The sequence below is a fragment of the Malaclemys terrapin genome, chromosome 12 (genome assembly GCF_027887155.1).
Source record: "Malaclemys terrapin pileata isolate rMalTer1 chromosome 12, rMalTer1.hap1, whole genome shotgun sequence".
Classification (NCBI taxonomy): domain Eukaryota; kingdom Metazoa; phylum Chordata; order Testudines; family Emydidae; genus Malaclemys; species Malaclemys terrapin.
The window spans coordinates 1,541,474-1,558,339 of NC_071516.1; the positions used below are offsets into that span (position 1 = coordinate 1,541,474).

The following is a 16,866-nucleotide window of genomic DNA, read 5'->3' on the forward strand; positions in this document are numbered from 1 at the left end:
CATTAGTAGAAACGGTTAGAAAAGCGCATACACTACCCTCTCTGTACAGGAGAGGTTACATAGAATAGGCATTGAAAACAAACACACTGTTGCTCACATTATACAATCCTTTTTCCACCTCGCTGGTTTCAAAAGCACTTTCCCGGCACTGAGAACTGGTACAAAATAATGCTGACCCCGTGCAATCCTGTTATAAAAGTGTCTGTCTTCCTGCGGGTTAGTTTATCAATTCTGCTCAGCTTCCCAGTCGAGTATGTAAAGCTGGGGGAAAGGAGAGGTTTCTACTTGGTGTCTAGTTCTAGAAGAAGTGGTGGTTTTGAAACTGCAAACTTTCCAGACCTGTTAAAATGCCTCCTGATTTGCATAGATGCCAGGTAGGGCTGCTAGGAATGCCCCAGGACTGGGAAGGGTTAATGCTTCCCACACCCCATTACAAATGTAAGCGGCCGCAGCGAGAATCATCAGATCATGTTCCCCACATCTGGAGGCGAAGCCAATTTTTATTAACCGCTTCCCTGCTGAATGATGTAGCGGACATGTCCCATGGCGGTGCGCCACCAGGACCGTGAGATGTGCCAGGTGCCCCCAGCCATTCCCGTGGGGACTGCTGCCAAGGCCCAGGTGCCTGCCACAGCAAGGAGATGCTCCTTTCACAATAGCCCCCTGCCCTCCAAGGTGCCTTTTCTTCTGCAGGGATGGAGGGATTCATTGGGGGTTGAGGGGAAGGGATCTATTGGGGGTTGGGGGGATTTATTGCATGTTTGGAGGAAGGGATCTATTGGGGGTTGGGGGGATTTATTGCAGGTTCGGGGGAAGGGATTCATTGGGAGTTGAGGGGAAGGGATCTATTGGGGTTGGGGGGATTTATTGGGGGTTGGGGGAAGGAATCTGTTGGGGGGATTTATTGCAGGTTCAGGGGGAGGGATTCATTGGGGGGTTGGGGGAGGGAAGAGACTGTTTAGCACGTTGGGCTAGGTGGCGTGGAGAGGTTCACGTATACAGGGCTTGATCCTGCATGATGCTGAACCCTTCCGTGAGCCTCAGTGGGAACTCCAGACCGGGCCTCTGGAAGGTGCTGTGACCCGTCGGGTTAAGTCACCTGTCTGCCCCCTCGTGCTTTACAGCAGCAGGAGTTTAGGTGAGTCTGACTGCCCTGCCAAGCCAAAATCGCCCAGCTGCTTTGTTCATTTCCTCGCTCTTTTCGCCAGAGGTTTCCACTCTGTTCTCCAAGTGCCCCTGCACCGATCAGGATACAGCGCACCCCAGACAGCTGAGACATGCACAGAGAGAGTCTAGGGGGATTGCCGATTGTCTAAAGCCGTTTCCTTTGGCCCGCCTGGGCTGCTGGGAGGCAGGGGCAGGCGGCCAAGGCTTTGCTAAAACAGCTGGGGACTGAGCAGAGGTGGAAGGTGACTTGAGGTCACAAAGGCTCTGAGGGCCACGTTTTCAAAGCAAGTGCTGAAGCTGTGCTTGGGAGCCTAGGACGTGCATTGGCTGTGTGAACAAAACCCACAAGCACATCTGGCAGGTGGACACGCCACATCTGTGTGTATGTCGCATAAACACAAACAACACATGGAGGTGGAGGTTCAGAGAGAGCTTCTAGGCCACCCTAACACCCAGCCCTAAAAATACAGGCATCACTAAGGGCGTGACACCTGCCTGTGGGACATGGGGGGTAACCTGCAAGGAAGAGGAGCCCTGCGTTCTCTGCAGTATGGCCTCTGCACTCTAGATGGGCCCGGTGCATTGAGAGGATCCCAGTCTATCCGTAAATGCCGCCTCCAAGGAGAGGCAGATCCTGCAGCTGGGCATGGCAGAGGACAGGGAGTGGAGTCCTGCTTTGGTGTAGATTGATCATATCCTCTCCAGGGCAGGGCAGGGCAACAAAAATGATTAGGGGGCTGGAGCACATGACTTATGAGGAGAGGCTGAGGGAACTGGGGTTGTTTAGTCTGCAGAAGAGAAGAGTGAGGGGGGATTTGATAGCTGCTTTCAACTACCTGAAGGGGGGTTCCAAAGAGGATGGAGCTCGGCTGTTCTCAGTGGTGGCGGATGACAAAAAAAGGAGCAATGGTCTCAAGTTGCAGTGGGGGACTGCATCTAGGTTGGATATAAGGAAACACTATGTCACTAGGAGGGTGGTGAAGCACTGGAATGGGTTACCTAGGGAGGTGGTGGAATCTCCTTCTTTGGAGGTTTTTAAGGCCCGGCTTGACAAAGCCCTGGCTGGGATGATTTAGTTGGGATTGGCCCTGCTTTGAGCAGGGGGTTGGACTAGATACCTCCTGAGGTCCCTGTGACGAACTGGGACTGTTCTTGCTGGGGTGTGGGAATGCTGACAGGGGAGTGTGACTAGGATGGTCTGCATCGGGGGATGGGAGCCGGCCCAAGGGAACATACCTGAGCTTGTAACATGAGAACCCAGGAGGGGGTTGGAGGTCAGGTGACTCCGGGGCCCGGGGAAACCGAACAAAGGCTGTGGGAGGGGTCGCTGAAGAGAGAGTGCTGGAAGCAGGCTGGAAGGAGGCTGGAGAGATGGCTGGGAGGCAGAGATGGCTCTGACCCCCCCAAGGGGGGTGGGCTGGCATGCCCTGGGACCCCAAGCTGGACCTAACTGAGGGGGGGCCCTGTTGTCTGTGCCTGCAAGACCTGTCTTGGACTGTATTCCTGTCATCCAAATAAACCTTCTGCTTTACTGGCTGGCTGAGAGTCATGGTGAATCGCAGGAAGCCGGGGGTGCAGGGCCCTGAGTTCCCCGATACTCCGTGACAACTGGTGGCAGCGGCGGGATCTACTGCACCCCGTGGACGGCGCTTCCTGCAGTAAGTGACTGGGGAGCAGTAAAACGAAGGGGGATTGACGGGGACCAGGCCTGCTGAAGAGTGGGAGAGAGACGGTTATTACCCCTGGGAGTGTGTGACCAGCGAGAAGGACTTTTGCAGTAACAGGGTCCCCCGGGGGGATCGCAGCGAGTGGTCCCAGGGGCGGAGGAGTCTGCAGCTCGACCCTGGCAGAGAGGTGGTGACCTCGAGAAGGGCTGGCACACTAGGGGTCCCCCTGGGAACTGTGGGGAGCTGTGAGCACACAGGCCGGTGTGTGGCCAGCAGGAAGATGTATGCCAAGCGGCTTAAGAGCGACCTGGTGGAGCTGTGCAAGCAGAGGCGGCTGCGCATTGGGAGGCTCACCAAAGAACAGCTCATTGCCCAGCTGGAGGCGGAAGATCGCGCGAATGAACTGATCCCTGTGTCTCAGGGAAGCAGCCTGGCAAATGCAGCGCAGGCACCAGTGTCTGTCCCAGCTGGGAGTGGTCAGCCGGCTGCTGAGGGCTTCCCGAGACCCCTCCTTCCTATGCCTAGGGGAAGGGTGGGGAGGAGCCCAGCAAATACCGAGGACGCCGTGACCCCCCCGGCCAGCAGGGGATCCCCCCGGCGAAGCCCGCCGGCCAGCAGAGGATCCTCCCGGCGACGTTCGGCATCCGGGGAGCGGAATTGGCTGGAATGGGAGAAAGAGCTAAAACTGAGAGAGCTGGAGGATCGTGAACAACAGAGACAGCATGAACGGGAGGAGAAAGAGAGACAGCATCAGCGTGAACGGGAGGAGAAAGAGAGACAGCGTCAGCATGAACGGGAGGAGAAAGAGAGACAGCATCAGCGTGAACGGGAGGAGAAAGAGAGACAGCATCAGCGTGAAGAGAGACAGAGACAGCATGAACGGGAGGAGAATGAGAGACAGCGTCAGCATGACCTGGAACTGGCGAGATTGAAGGGCAGCGAACCCCCGGCTGCGGTGAGTGAGGGGGGACCCAGGACTGCACGGAGCTTTGATAAGTGCATCATGGCCCCATACAAGGAGGGGGAGGACATGGATGACTTCCTGGAGGCCTTTGAGACGGCCTGCGAGCTGCACCGGGTGGATCCCGCGGACAGACTCCGGGTCCTTACCCCCTTACTGGACCCCAAATCCGTGGCATTGTACCGCCAACTGGGAGAGGCAGAGAAAGGGGACTACGAACTATTCAAAAAGGCCCTGCTACGTGAGTTTGAGCTGACTCCTGAGATGTACCGGGAAAGGTTCCGGAGTCAAGATAAAATCCCTGAGATCTCATATCTGCAACTAGCCGTCCGCATGGAAAGATACGCCAGCAAGTGGGCTGGTGGGGCCCAGACGAAGGAGGACCTGATTAAACTGCTGGTACTGGAGCAACTGTATGAGCGGTGCCCATCCGACCTGAGGCTGTGGTTGGTGGACAGAAAGCCAGAGAACCCGCGACACGCCGGGCAGCTGGCTGATGAGTTTGTAAAGAGCCGGTCAGGGGGTGGCAGGGAGGAGCCCCAAAGGAACAGGCCCGCCGCGATGCAGAGAGAGAGTCACCCTGGCACCTCCCAAAGGGGGAATATGGGGAATCCCCTCCCACGGGGAATGCCCAGCGTCAGGGATAACCGACCGGCTCGAGGGGACCCACAGGACATGAGCTGCTATTACTGCGGCCGAAGAGGCCACGTTCGGACCCAGTGCCCCAAGCTCAAGGACAGACTGAGCAGACCGAACCCGCATAGGGTTAACTTGGTAGAGGCCCAGACGGACGAGGGGCAGGCTTCTCACACAAGAGGGGCTGGCAGCTTATCAACTGCTCAAGAGAGAGAAGGGCCCCAGGCCAGCTCCTCTAGGGGGCTGGATGCCCCAGACTCAGGGTTTTTGGTTTATACGGTGGGCGCGGGGCTGTCCCTCCGGAGAGAGTACCTTGTTCCCCTGGAGGGGGATGGGAGGAAGGTCAATGGATACTGGGATACGGGCGCAGAGGTGACGCTGGCCCGGCCCGAGGTGGTGGCCCCAGATCAGGTGGTGCCCAACTCCTACCTGACCCTGACGGGGGTGGGCGGAACACCAGTCAAAGTGCCCGTGGCAAGGGTACACCTGAAGTGGGGGGCCAAGGAGGGCCCCAAGGATGTGGGGGTACACCCGTATTTGCCCACTGAGGTATTGATGGGGGGGGGACCTGGAGAACTGGCCAAGCAACCCCCAAAAGGCACTGGTTGTGACCCGCAGTCAGAGCCGGCGAGGGGCCCTGCGCCCTGGCCTTGGGGGGGGGTGCCTTGCCTGAGGCGCAGGACCCTAACCTGGTGGGGAGGGAACGCCCAGGGACACGGCTCAGGGAGGCTGCAGCTTCAAACCCAGCGGGCGAGAAAGAGCAGGTGGCCATCCCTGTCCCAGCTGCTGAGTTCCAGGCCGAGTTGCAGAGAGATCCCTCCTTGCGGAAGATAAGGGACCTGGCCGACCTCAATGCGGTACAGACCATGGGACGAGGTGGCCGGAAAAGGTTCCTGTGGGAGAAGGGGTTTCTGTACCGAGAATGGGCTCCCCCAGGGAAAATGGAGTCAGGGGGGATCAGGAGGCAGCTGGTGGTACCCCAGAAGTATCGCCGCCAGCTGCTGTGCCGGGCCCATGATATTCCCCTCTCAGGGCACCAGGGAACCTGGCGTACCCAGCAGAGGCTGCTACGGAGCTTCTACTGGCCGGGGGTCTTTGTTACTGTCCGACAGTACTGCGGATCCTGTGACCCCTGTCAGAGGGGGAGGAAGGCCTGGGACAAGGGGAAAACAGCTTTAGGACCCTTGCCCAGCATAAAGGATCCTTTCCAGAGGGTGGCCAAGGTTAAAAGGGCGGCTCTAAACCAAGAGAGCCCAAAGCACAGACCTCCAGACTGGAGCGCTGGGAGAAAACCACAGCCCAGTTGGAACCCCAGAGGTATGGGGGTGGGAAAAGGGCACAGGCCGCATAAACCTTCCCACATGCGAACTGCGAGTGCCATCAAGCACCCCCGACCTAAGGGGGGGCGTGGAACGGAAGGGGCCTGGTGTAACTCCCACCAAGGAACTGGAGGGATGCGGGGGCATCCATGGGAACGGGGGTAGGTTCGAACTTCCCCAGGTCACTGGCTAAAGTGACCCTGCTCAGTTCGGTCTCGAAGGGGGGAGAGATGTGACGAACTGGGACTGTTCTTGCTGGGGTGTGGGAATGCTGACAGGGGAGTGTGACTAGGATGGTCTGCATCGGGGGATGGGAGCCGGCCCAAGGGAACATACCTGAGCTTGTAACATGAGAACCCAGGAGGGGGTTGGAGGTCAGGTGACTCCGGGGCCCGGGGAAACCGAACAAAGGCTGTGGGAGGGGTCGCTGAAGAGAGAGTGCTGGAAGCAGGCTGGAAGGAGGCTGGAGAGATGGCTGGGAGGCAGAGATGGCTCTGACCCCCCCAAGGGGGGTGGGCTGGCATGCCCTGGGACCCCAAGCTGGACCTAACTGAGGGGGGGCCCTGTTGTCTGTGCCTGCAAGACCTGTCTTGGACTGTATTCCTGTCATCCAAATAAACCTTCTGCTTTACTGGCTGGCTGAGAGTCATGGTGAATCGCAGGAAGCCGGGGGTGCAGGGCCCTGAGTTCCCCGATACTCCGTGACAGTCCCTCCCAACCCCGAGATTCCATGATTCTATGATTCAATCTGGACTCATCCCGCTCAGCTGAGGGGGCCATTGGTAATGCTGCTGAGAGGTCCATCAAATGTGTGTGAGGAGGCCTGGGACTAGGGTGACCAGCTGTCCTGATTTTATAGGGACAGGCCCGATTTTTGGGTGTTTTTCTTATATAGGCTCCTATTACCCCCCACCTCTGTCCCGATTTTTCACATTTGCTGTCTGGTCACCCTGCATGGGACTGGGGGGTCAGCTTGGACTGTTTTGGTCCTTGCTGTCTGACCGTGGCCGACTGGGGAAGTGTCTGACGCGCGGGGTGTGGGGGCTGCACCAGGTGCTTCTGGCAGGAGCGGCCAGCTCCAGGAGCTGGTCTGGTCAATGGCTGGCCGCTGAGGTCAGGGAAGTTCTTTTTAACCCAGTGAATGGCGGAGGCGCCCAGCGTCTGGGACTGGCTGTGCAGGGCGAGGCGAGGTCTCTGGTCTCTGTGGGAATCGTCGTTAGTTCTTGAGAAGAGGCTCATGTCGGCGTCGGCAGGGCCAGGCGAGCATGGGTCAGGCGGCTTCACTTGGGCAGCGGGGCGACGATCACGTTGCGATAGCCCTTCACTCCCTTCAGCTTGTCGCTCTCGAAATTCACCACGAGCTTGTGCAGGCCAGACAGCTGGGGGGTCAAGTCCACCCTGACCTTCGCCTCCTGCCCCGGCTCAACGGGGCTGGCACTGTGGGGGGCACAGGTAAAATCAGCAAACCCCAGCACCACCCGCCAGCGTCACTCGGTCACTAGCAAGTACCTTTGCCAGACCCATGCGTGGCCCTGTCGGGAGCCCATCTCCTTAGAGCCTTGGGGACACCGGACAGGCCTGTCCCTTCGGTCCTCAGAGGCAGCACCAGCCTGAGGGGAGATCCTTGGGGAGCAGCAAAACAAACTGTTTGGGGGTGGGGGGGAGTTTTCCCTTTAATATCGGAGATGACACTGAGCGTCCTCAGTGAACTGCAGCAAATCGATTCTCAGGATGCTTGCAGCCAAATGCCCCCGGACCGTTCCGTACGGCTATTTCTGCTGGGCCTGTATTCCTCCGCTATTCCCTGCTGGGGGCGGCTGGTCTGGGGATGCTCTGAGCTTCCCCCGCCAGCCCTCCTCCGCCAGTCCCTTCAGTGACTGTCACTAGGGCAGGAGCAGCTGCAATCTCTCACAGAGTTCACGTCCCCACGGCAGCCCCCTGGCTGAGGTGGGACTGGAGGAGGGGCAAGCGCCTTCCCTGTGCAAAGTTCTCACCGAGTCTCGAAAGTCAAACTTGGCCCCTGCCCCCCCACAGCAGCCCAACCCCGCAGTGGGAGTAGAAAACACCTACAGCTCCTGGGTCTTCAGTCCTTCAGTCAGACCAGCCCCCTCCAGGGTGAACACGCAGCCGCACAGAGGGGTCGAGAGGGGGTTAGGCAGGGTGAGCTCTGCCACCAGCTTCCGCTGCTGCATTGGCTCCCCTAAAACCTGTTTTGAAAAGAAACCAGTTGGATCCTCAGTGAAGTCCCTTTTGCCATGAGAGAGAGAGAGAGAGTGTACGTGTATGTGTGTGTACGTGTGTGCGTATGTGTGTGTGTACTGTGTGTGCGCGTGTGTGTACGTGTGCACGTGTGTGTGTGTGTGTGCAGATACGCTCCCTTCCAGTGCTCTAGTTAATGTTGACCAGTTGACTGAGTGTATAACGCTCCAGACACACACACGCCCCTCGCCCGGAGTGAAGCCGTGAAGCAGCACCACGCATGGCAGGCCGTGTCTGCATTAGTTGCTTCATTGATTCTAGTGAGACAAAGCCGGTTACTGCGGCTCCTGGCCCCATGGCTTGGCTTGGCTCTGCGCTTACTGGCTGTGTGTGTGTGTCATCAAGAGCTCTGGCAATGCACCCTGCCCGTCTGACAGCCGCAATAACCTCCCTGCTGCAAACGCCTCACAGCGCTGCCCATGCCAGCCTGCTCCCCTCAGCTCCGGTCTCTCCTCTCTGCCCTCACAGCTGGCACCTGACCTCCTCCCACACCACGGGGCTGTACCCCGAATTGCTCAGCAATGCTGCAGTGTCCCCTCGGCGGGCTCAAGCCCCCTTGCGTTGCATGGGAGCCGCTCAGCCAATAGCCCCTCAGAGGTCCTGGGGGAGAGCGGGAGGCTGCTGGGTCTCCCCCTCCTTTCCGGTGCTGCGTGAGGTGAAACGGGCCGCACTGGGTGTGGGGAGCCGTGGGAAGGGGCTGGCAGTTCGGTCTCAGGATTGGGGCCCAGGGAGGTGCTGATGCTTTTCAGTTCTGACTTGGCACTGCATCGAACTCCCGTGTGCACTGGGACGCAGGCGCAAGGGCAGGGCTGCCAGAGGCAGGCGCTCTCCCAGGGCAGCAGCAGAGCCAGGCTGGTTCCCGCGGCTGATTGCAGGGATGTCAGTTCAATACCAGGCACTGGGGAAGGGGGGGGGGGCGTATGCTGCAAGCTGCATCTCTTCCATTGTTGTGCCTGGCTAACACCAAGGATACTGGGCTGAGAATGTGTCCCAGTCCCCTCCACGTCTGCGGAGCTGGGCAGGGACTGGACACGTGCTCAGCAGTGCCAGGACGGGGACGTGCTGAAGCCCTTACCCTAATCTTAATGTCCGGGTTCTTTATGTAGATGTCTCGGACCCCAAGGACGATATCTCCCGTCTGGTATTCAAATAGGAGGGCCATCAGCTTGATCATGTTGTCTTGGGTCAGGCAGCTGCCGTACTTCTCATACAGAATACGCAGGGGCACCGTCTTTTCTGGAGAGAAAGGTGAAAAAGATCCAGATTAGTGTCCCCCTAAAGCCCAACTCCCTCTGGCTTCCTGGTGCCCACGGATCACTGAGCTGGGGGCTGGGCCATCGCCTAGTCTGGGGCCGGCTGTCTCCCTGCAGCTGTTGCAGTCAGGGATGGAAATGACAGAGAAAAGGGGGCGATTTCAGGTCTGGCACAAGCAGGTGCCACAGACACACGTCAGTGGGAGGAGCCGCCCCCCACCCTGGCTCTGAGCGTGGTGCAATGTCTGGTTTTCCAGGGTTGGGATTGTCCCCAGAGACAGTGGCAAAGTCTGATGGCAATACCTTGGCAGGAAGGCTGAGGAGAGGAACTGGAAATCCAAAGGGGTTGTGCCCAGGGCAGCTGGCCTTGGGAAGCCTGGAGCAGGCAGGAGTAGCACTGGTATAGCAAGGGATGATGCTGAGTGTCTTCTTCAAGAACCATGCAGTAGAGCAAGCTACAGCCAGCTACGCCAGCAGCCCGGGGCCCCCAGATCTTGGGTGTGGGGTGCTTTCAGTGTAGGGGCACCGTGGAAGTGATTGCAAACAGAGGAATGAGTCCTGTGTTATCTGATGAGATACAGGCCTGGTTTGTGACTCTAATCTTCATGCATAACTTCCACCACTAAACAGGGATTCACATTCAGCTGCTGTTAACCCCTACACTGCTGGCATTTTCCAGACAAATCCCTAGTCTCTGGAAGGCTATAGACAGAGGTGTGTAGGGCCTGTGAGCCCCGCTGGTTCTGTTGGTGCTGACCCAGTTCTGGGTCCGCGGGCTGCTTCTGGCCAGCCCGATAAAGCCGCAAGCAAATGCAACGGTTCCCTGCGGTGTTAGGGCAGGTTGAGGCCCCTCGGAGGGGGAGCTGATGGGGTTGCTCAGTGACCGCGCTGTGTGATAGCAGGGAGATGCTGAATGGTCTCTTAGTCCCATGACTGGAATTCGGGGCTCCCCCAGCGAGAGTGCTGGGCGTGAGTCGTCACTCGCCCCTTTGGGTTTCACTGACACCACATGGAGCTCTGCCGATGAATGCCACAGACAGGCAACGTCGGGGCAGGGGAGGGCGGCGTGACCGCAGCGACACAGCAGCGCTCAGGCCAACTGCTACCACAAGAACCAGCCCTGCGGAGCTGCCTCACTCACGGGGGCAGGCTTTGGGCACGCCGGGCTGCCAGTCCCCTTCGCTCAGCTCCAGCAGCAACACTGGGAGCTGGAGAGAAGTTGCAAAACCCTGACAGCCGGGGAACCCTGGTCCCCACAGGGCACTGGGTGGCAGGAGGCAGCATGGAGTATTGGCGAAAGCGGAGCACTGGTGCTCAGGAGAGCTGGATTCTGGGCATGATCCTCTAGGCCTGTCTACTCTGGCCAACACCGGCGACCTGTACGTCAGCTCAGGCCTCAGTGTCTGTTGTGAAATAGCAAATTTCTCATCTATGGAGTCTTTCGTCCAGAAGGATTCAAAAGCACTTTCCAGGTTAAAGACCTCTTTCTGATCTTTTTTACACTCAGGGAAGGAGAGCAGAGCAGCGCAAGAGAAAAAGGATAAGAGGTTTAGCAAACATGCCCTGTGAGGAAAGGGAAATCCAAATGCACGTTGATACGGCATGTTCTGTTCTCTATTGAGCTGTGTTAGTTTAGCATTTTAGATAGAGCAGAAACCTTTTAAAAGAGAAACCTTATGCTAACCTTCCTGCAATTAGTTTGTTTAATCTAAAAGGCATCTATCCTTTGATGGAATTTAGACCAGATGTAAAACTGAGGTCTTGACAAGCTGTCCCCTTTAAAGAACTTCTTGCATTTCTTGTCAGAGTCGAGGAGTGAGCACCACCTATCCTGGCTAAATGCCAGTTTGAATAAAGGCTCCCTGTTGGACTCACTGCACACGTTCAAATGGATGCTTCAGCTCTTCTTCACGTCCTGTCCTTTACCACTGGGTAGCATTGTTGTGCGTTGTTCAACAGCTGCTGCGTTCCACTCCAGAGGCAGCTACATCACCAAAGGGACTGATTCTGATCTCACCCTGCTGTAAAACTATCAGAGTAACTCTTTGACCTAGGTGCAGTTACTCCCAATTTACACCATAGAAATGGAGGCCTGGAAGGGACCTCAAGAAGTCATCTACTCCCGGCCCCACATGGAGGCAGGATTAAGTAAACCTAGACTATCCCTGACAGGTGTTTGTCCCACCAGTTCTTAAAAACCACCAGTGATGGGGATTCCACAGCCTCCCTTGGTAGACTATTCCAGAGCTTAACATTCCAGGAAAAACTTTCAAGCTATAAATCTATTCTGGTGTTTAGCCGTCCTATCTAGAAAGGTTGTGAAATCCCCGGCAATATAGATGATTTCACTTGAGGAAAGCTTGATTTCACTTGGCAAAATCACTTTTTTGCTGGTTTAAGCTGTGTCTGCACTAAGAGGGTTTCTAGCAGCTGAGCGTGGGTCCAGGGCTGTAAAACCCAGGTCCAGATGGGCCTGGGAGCCATAAAACCTGGCTTAACACTTCACGCATTTGTAAATGGGTTTGGGAACACCTGGTTATACCAATGAGTGGAGCAGCTTGAGTCAGAATTTTCAAAATAAAAATGTATTAATGAGAGAGAAAATAGAATGCAGAAATAGTGAGAGAGAAACTCCTCTGAGAGGGGACAGATGAGTGCGATATGAAGACCTAGAAAGAGAGATCAATGCGGATAAGCCCAACTCATTTGGAGAGAGTCAGACGCTGCTTTGGCCCATCTCCAAATCCATTTCCGGCCCTGCTACCTGAATAACGTTCTTTATCCTTTCATCAAAGATTACAACATCCACAACAATCAATAAATAGCAGAAAAGCACTGAAAGCTGCATTGGCCATAGAGCAGAAGCCCAGAGAGCCGGAGCCTATCAAATAACCCGCCTGCATGGGGGCTTGCACGTAGAGGCAGGCTGCCGCACCGCCATTTCAAAATCCTCTCCGGGCAATAGTGAAAGTCGCTAATGCAGCTTGGCGGCTGCCTACCAGGATAAACACCACCTACGTGTCTCAGCTGGGAGCCGGGCCAGAGGAAATAACAGCCTCAAGGTGCTATTATCTTGGTAGTTTGCCTCCAAGGTATGTTTGGCACCTTTATTATTTACGGGATTAAACACAAACACTGAATTCTTGCACTGCGCCAGCCCATAGTTTGTATGAACCGATGACCCAGGCGGCTTGCTATATAATTTAATTAAGTAAAATAACATCTGTAGACGCACACACGACTGTGGCACAAACTGAAAAAGCAGGAACCTGATGTTCAGAATGAAAATTGTCCTCAGCTCACAGCTCGTTTAGCAATTCAATGAAAAGTGCCAGTCTGGAATGAGGGTTGTGTTAATCGGAGTTGATTTGAGTCTCAGCAGTCAATAACCACAATATGTTGGGCCAAATTGTCAAAAACGGGCTCCAACTTTGAACAAGCTAAAACCAGAATTTGCATAAACAGATGGGATGAGTGGGTGCCATCTAGATTATTGGATTTTGTCCATGCAACGTGATGCCTGCTTGATTTGCACCCACAAATCCCATTTGTGGGTGCAAATTGTATGCAAAAGTTTGCATATAAACGTAGTGGTTGGGATGACAGCCAGGTTAGATCTGGCTGTGAGGTTCTTCTGGCCTATGATGTCCTAGAAAAGGGATGATACAGCTATCATGCTATTGGCAAGCTTCTTCCTGGCAGTGTATTCTTAGATAGCATTTCTGCCCTAGACTGCCCATCAGTGCTACGCTCTGCTGAGACAAAGGCACTGCCAGCCACAAGAAGGAGATGGGTGAGCATGAGGGCAAAGTTGCCTTGGCAGCTCGCCTGCCACCGGACAGTCCTGGCCTTCCCAGAGCACATGGGAATGACCACAGTCTCGTCGCCTTCAGGTCCAAGTACAAAACTCACTCATTTGACTCAGCTTTCCCAGAATACTGATCAATGGAAAACTCGAACAGCTGGGCAGGGGGAGGAACAAGGGTTTCAATAATTAGATCTTCATTGAAAACACAAACATTAAATCTTCCAAGGTTCTTAGATGCCCTGGTGCTGAGCAGCTAAACTCCTAGGTAGACATGCACCATTCTGTGCACTGATTTCAAAGTCAGTCCCTCTGTACCATACAGACACTGCCCTCTCCACAGTACCAAATACTGTTTGAGAATGAGCTCGGCAGAATGCCAGTTCTACCACAATGGAGAAAACACTCTACAACGTTTGTCTGCGATCTCCCCTATTGTCTCAGATCCGGCCGTAGGATACACACAGGATGCTGAGCTGTGCCGTGCTTTGCAATACATACAGCGAGGGATGGACAGCTACAGAGGGCCGCATATTCAGCTGGTATAAATCACTACGCTGCCACTGGGTTTAAAAGAGCTCGGCTGGTCCAGGAAGTAGAGTATTTTCTCCGCTCCGTTCTCCCTGCTTTATTTCCAGTATCATTCCCAGAGCCAGTCTCTTACCTGCATGGGGTAGGAGAATGACATTCAGAAGATCCTTCATCCCACACTCCGGGCCCATGACTCCACTGTAACTGGCAGTTCGGGCACAGAACATGAGCCTGCACAGCCGTTCGGTCTCGGTGTTGTTGCTGATGACCGCGAAGACGTCAAAATCACAGCCATTGTTCATGCCCTCGGACACCTTGATCTTGATGCTCACGCCCTTCTCCTCCTCAGTCAGGTGACTTTTCTGGAGTTCTGCTTTTGCAAACACTTCCCTTTCTTGGTCGGATCCTGCAGTGCGTGAAAAGATCATTGTTACCAGGTAGGTCAACACAGGAGCCCCAGCGGCCTTTGCCCTTCTCCCCACAACCGTCCTGAATGAGACCCCTGCAGCTCGACCAATCAGATGCTTTATTAATTAGATGATTCTTATCCAATCCTGAGTTCTCCCCATTTATCCCCCAGCACTTGGCTTTTCTCTCACTGGGCAGTGGCCAGACCTCCCCAAGCTGCATCTGCTTTGCCCTTCCTTTCTACCTCTATTTCATCAGGACCCGTTGAGGTCCCTTCCAGTCCCATATTTCTCTGATCCTATGAGCTCAGTGGGAACTGGCATGGTTCCTGCCCACAAATCGGCAGAAGAAATGATCACCAGCTGGCACCTGTCCGACAAGCAGCACATACCCTCGGGATACTTGTAGTTGTGGGTAATGTCTTCTCTGGCGTCTTTGCCCACGCTTTTTGTGCTCATGTTCTTTCCTACGATAGAAGAGTGGATGGTCTTCTTTCTGGAGCCATCCTTCTGCAGCACCCAATAAACCATGTCCGCGTTGACCTCCGCAAAGACAAACGGGATGTCGTATTTTTTCAGCCTCAGTTCACCTTCCTTGATGGCTTTGACTGGAGCTGGCCCGCAGCAGTATGCCCCTGAGGAGAAAGGACTCTGCATTAGTCTTCCGCGTTTAGCAAGCACGGTCCGTGCGCATGGGAATGCGGCCTGGGTGAGCCGCGCCAGTCAGGATCTTGGATGGTGGGCGCGTGCCATACGCCATCTGGACTGGACTGAAGTGAGCACTCAGGAATTGGCCTCTGTAACGGGGCAGCCTGCCCTTTAAAAGCCGGGAGGGCTGGGGAGCGGCCAGCTCTGTTCTGGAGACGATCCCGGCAGGCAAGTGCTGGGAATCATCCGACCCAGCTGCGCAGCATCAAGTGAGTGGCTCTGACGGTTCCCAGCTGGGGGAATATAAACAAGGACCCAGCTCCGCCAGGGGCTGAAGGGCCAGGAGAGGGCAGGGGGACGCTCTCCTAGGGCTGCAGCAGAAGACCGCGAGAGGGCAAGCAAGCCCCGTGAACCCCTGCCAAGGCTGGGGAAAGTCCTGAGCATTACGCTGCCTTCAGGGGCAACGAGGGGTGGGGGAAGCCGGTACAAATTACCGGGGCCTGGCGGTCCAGAAGGGGGCCCGGGGCCCGGCTTCCCCCTCCTCTCGTCGGCCCTGTTTAGCCGGTTCGCCCTTGCTGGGGGGCTCGAAAAAATTCTGGGCCTGCTTGGCCCCCCCCCCTCGTTGGCCCTGTTTAGCCAGTCCACCCTTGCTGGGGGGCCCGAAAAAATTCCAGGCCCGGCTTCCCCACCCCCTCGTCGGCCCTGTTTAGCCAGTCCACCCTTGCTGGGGGGCCCGAAAAAATTTCTCACCTGGGCCTGAACCCGCTCTCGGTGGCCCTGGCTGCTGGAGACCAGGGGGCCCCACAACCTAGGTTGGGAGCAGGGCTAGTGCGCTATTTTTCTGTCTTAGAGAATAAAACGGGTCCTGCGGTGAGGGCTACGGGCCGAACCAGGTGGGGCTGATGGCTTTTGCAGGCAGGCATCAGGCCCCCGGCCTCTAGCGTCTCCTTACCTTCGCTCTTCTCCTGAGGAGTTGGATCCAAAGCCTGCCATCCATCATAGCCGGGGGGCAGGTCGGGCCGGGTCATCCAGGACTCCACCCAGCAATGGTAATTCCTGTAAGGAAAGCAAACAGAGGGGAGAGAGAGTTGAAAGCTCATGTCGTCTGCATCCCTGACGCAGGAGGTGTCCAGGGGCCTGTCCTGGAGCGTCACAGCTTTCAGCATTGTCTGCGAGGGACACTCAGAAACTGTCCTCTGCCCCTTGCTCAATGCTTGCTGAGGGGGGCATTGCCAAGTGCCATTACTGATCTTACGGGGGCCTCAACCCTGCATGAGATCTGCCTGTAACTGAGGGGAGAACGTGGCCGGCGTTCCTGCATAGCCCCGCTCCTGGCAGGCCGTACTGAGCAGTATTCATGTAGCCCGGGATATTATGATGAGCATTTCACCCTGAAGCACAGCGTCCCTTGCCGTGAATGCTACTCACCATATCATGTCTTTGGATGTCTTCTGCAGGTTTCCCATTTCGTCTAGGTAATGGTCAATGACCAAGTTGCTGTTGGTATCGTGGGCGGAGTTATAATTGGTCACCACGCGGGTGGGTATTCCCAAACATCTCAGGACTGGGGAGGAAGTGAGAAGGGGAGAGGTGAAGCCCGGTGCATTTGGTGACTGGTTATTGGAATCCCTTTCCATCCCAGGCTCTCCAAGTGCTGTCCACTCCCTGAGCCTCACAACCTCTCTGCAATGCAGGGAAGCATTGTCCTACCATGTGCCCAGCCTGCTGTGTGGAAGCCCAGAGAGACCATGTCACAGACAGGCGTGGCCACAGCAACCCAATTTTTTTTTTTTTTTTGGCCAAAATTTCATACATGCTCTAGGGGAGGCAACAATGATGGTGCCAGGTGGCCAACAGCTTCTTAAGCACCATGTTGTCTAGCCATGCACAGAGCAGGTCTTGCCCGACATGACACTCAGAACACAAGTGCTCCCAGCAGTGCGCTGGCGCCTGGCAGGGCTGGACTGGGGAGCAATCGTCACATTCTCTATCATACCCATTCCAGCAAGTCAGTGACAGAGCCAAGGATAGAAAACGTGGGTCTCCTGATTTCCAGGAGCCTAAACACCAGGGAAGAGATTTTCCTTTAGATCAACAACATCATCTCTGCCTTCAGCTTTGACTGAGAATCGCCCTCTTTGCCTGCATGAAGAGGATTTGGGGCTTTGTGCTTGAAAGCGGCGTCTGTTCCCCTCTCTGAGCTGGCGCCAGAG

General features: G+C 55.8%; 1 protein-coding gene across 1 annotated transcript in view; it reads right to left on the reverse strand.

Moving 5' to 3' along the window:
• Window positions 1-6,461: 6,461 nt before the first annotated feature.
• Window positions 6,462-16,866, reverse strand: part of TGM2 (transglutaminase 2) — a 35,779-nt gene continuing 25,374 nt past the window's right edge. Inside the window, exons 7-13 of the mRNA XM_054045265.1 lie at window positions 16,082-16,217; window positions 15,606-15,709; window positions 14,398-14,640; window positions 13,732-14,004; window positions 9,085-9,245; window positions 7,821-7,957; window positions 6,462-7,187 (exon numbers count right to left, since the gene is read on the reverse strand). Coding sequence (XP_053901240.1) covers window positions 7,031-7,187; window positions 7,821-7,957; window positions 9,085-9,245; window positions 13,732-14,004; window positions 14,398-14,640; window positions 15,606-15,709; window positions 16,082-16,217 — 1,211 coding nt within the window. The 3' untranslated portion in view covers window positions 6,462-7,030. The remainder of the gene's footprint in view (window positions 7,188-7,820; window positions 7,958-9,084; window positions 9,246-13,731; window positions 14,005-14,397; window positions 14,641-15,605; window positions 15,710-16,081; window positions 16,218-16,866) is intronic.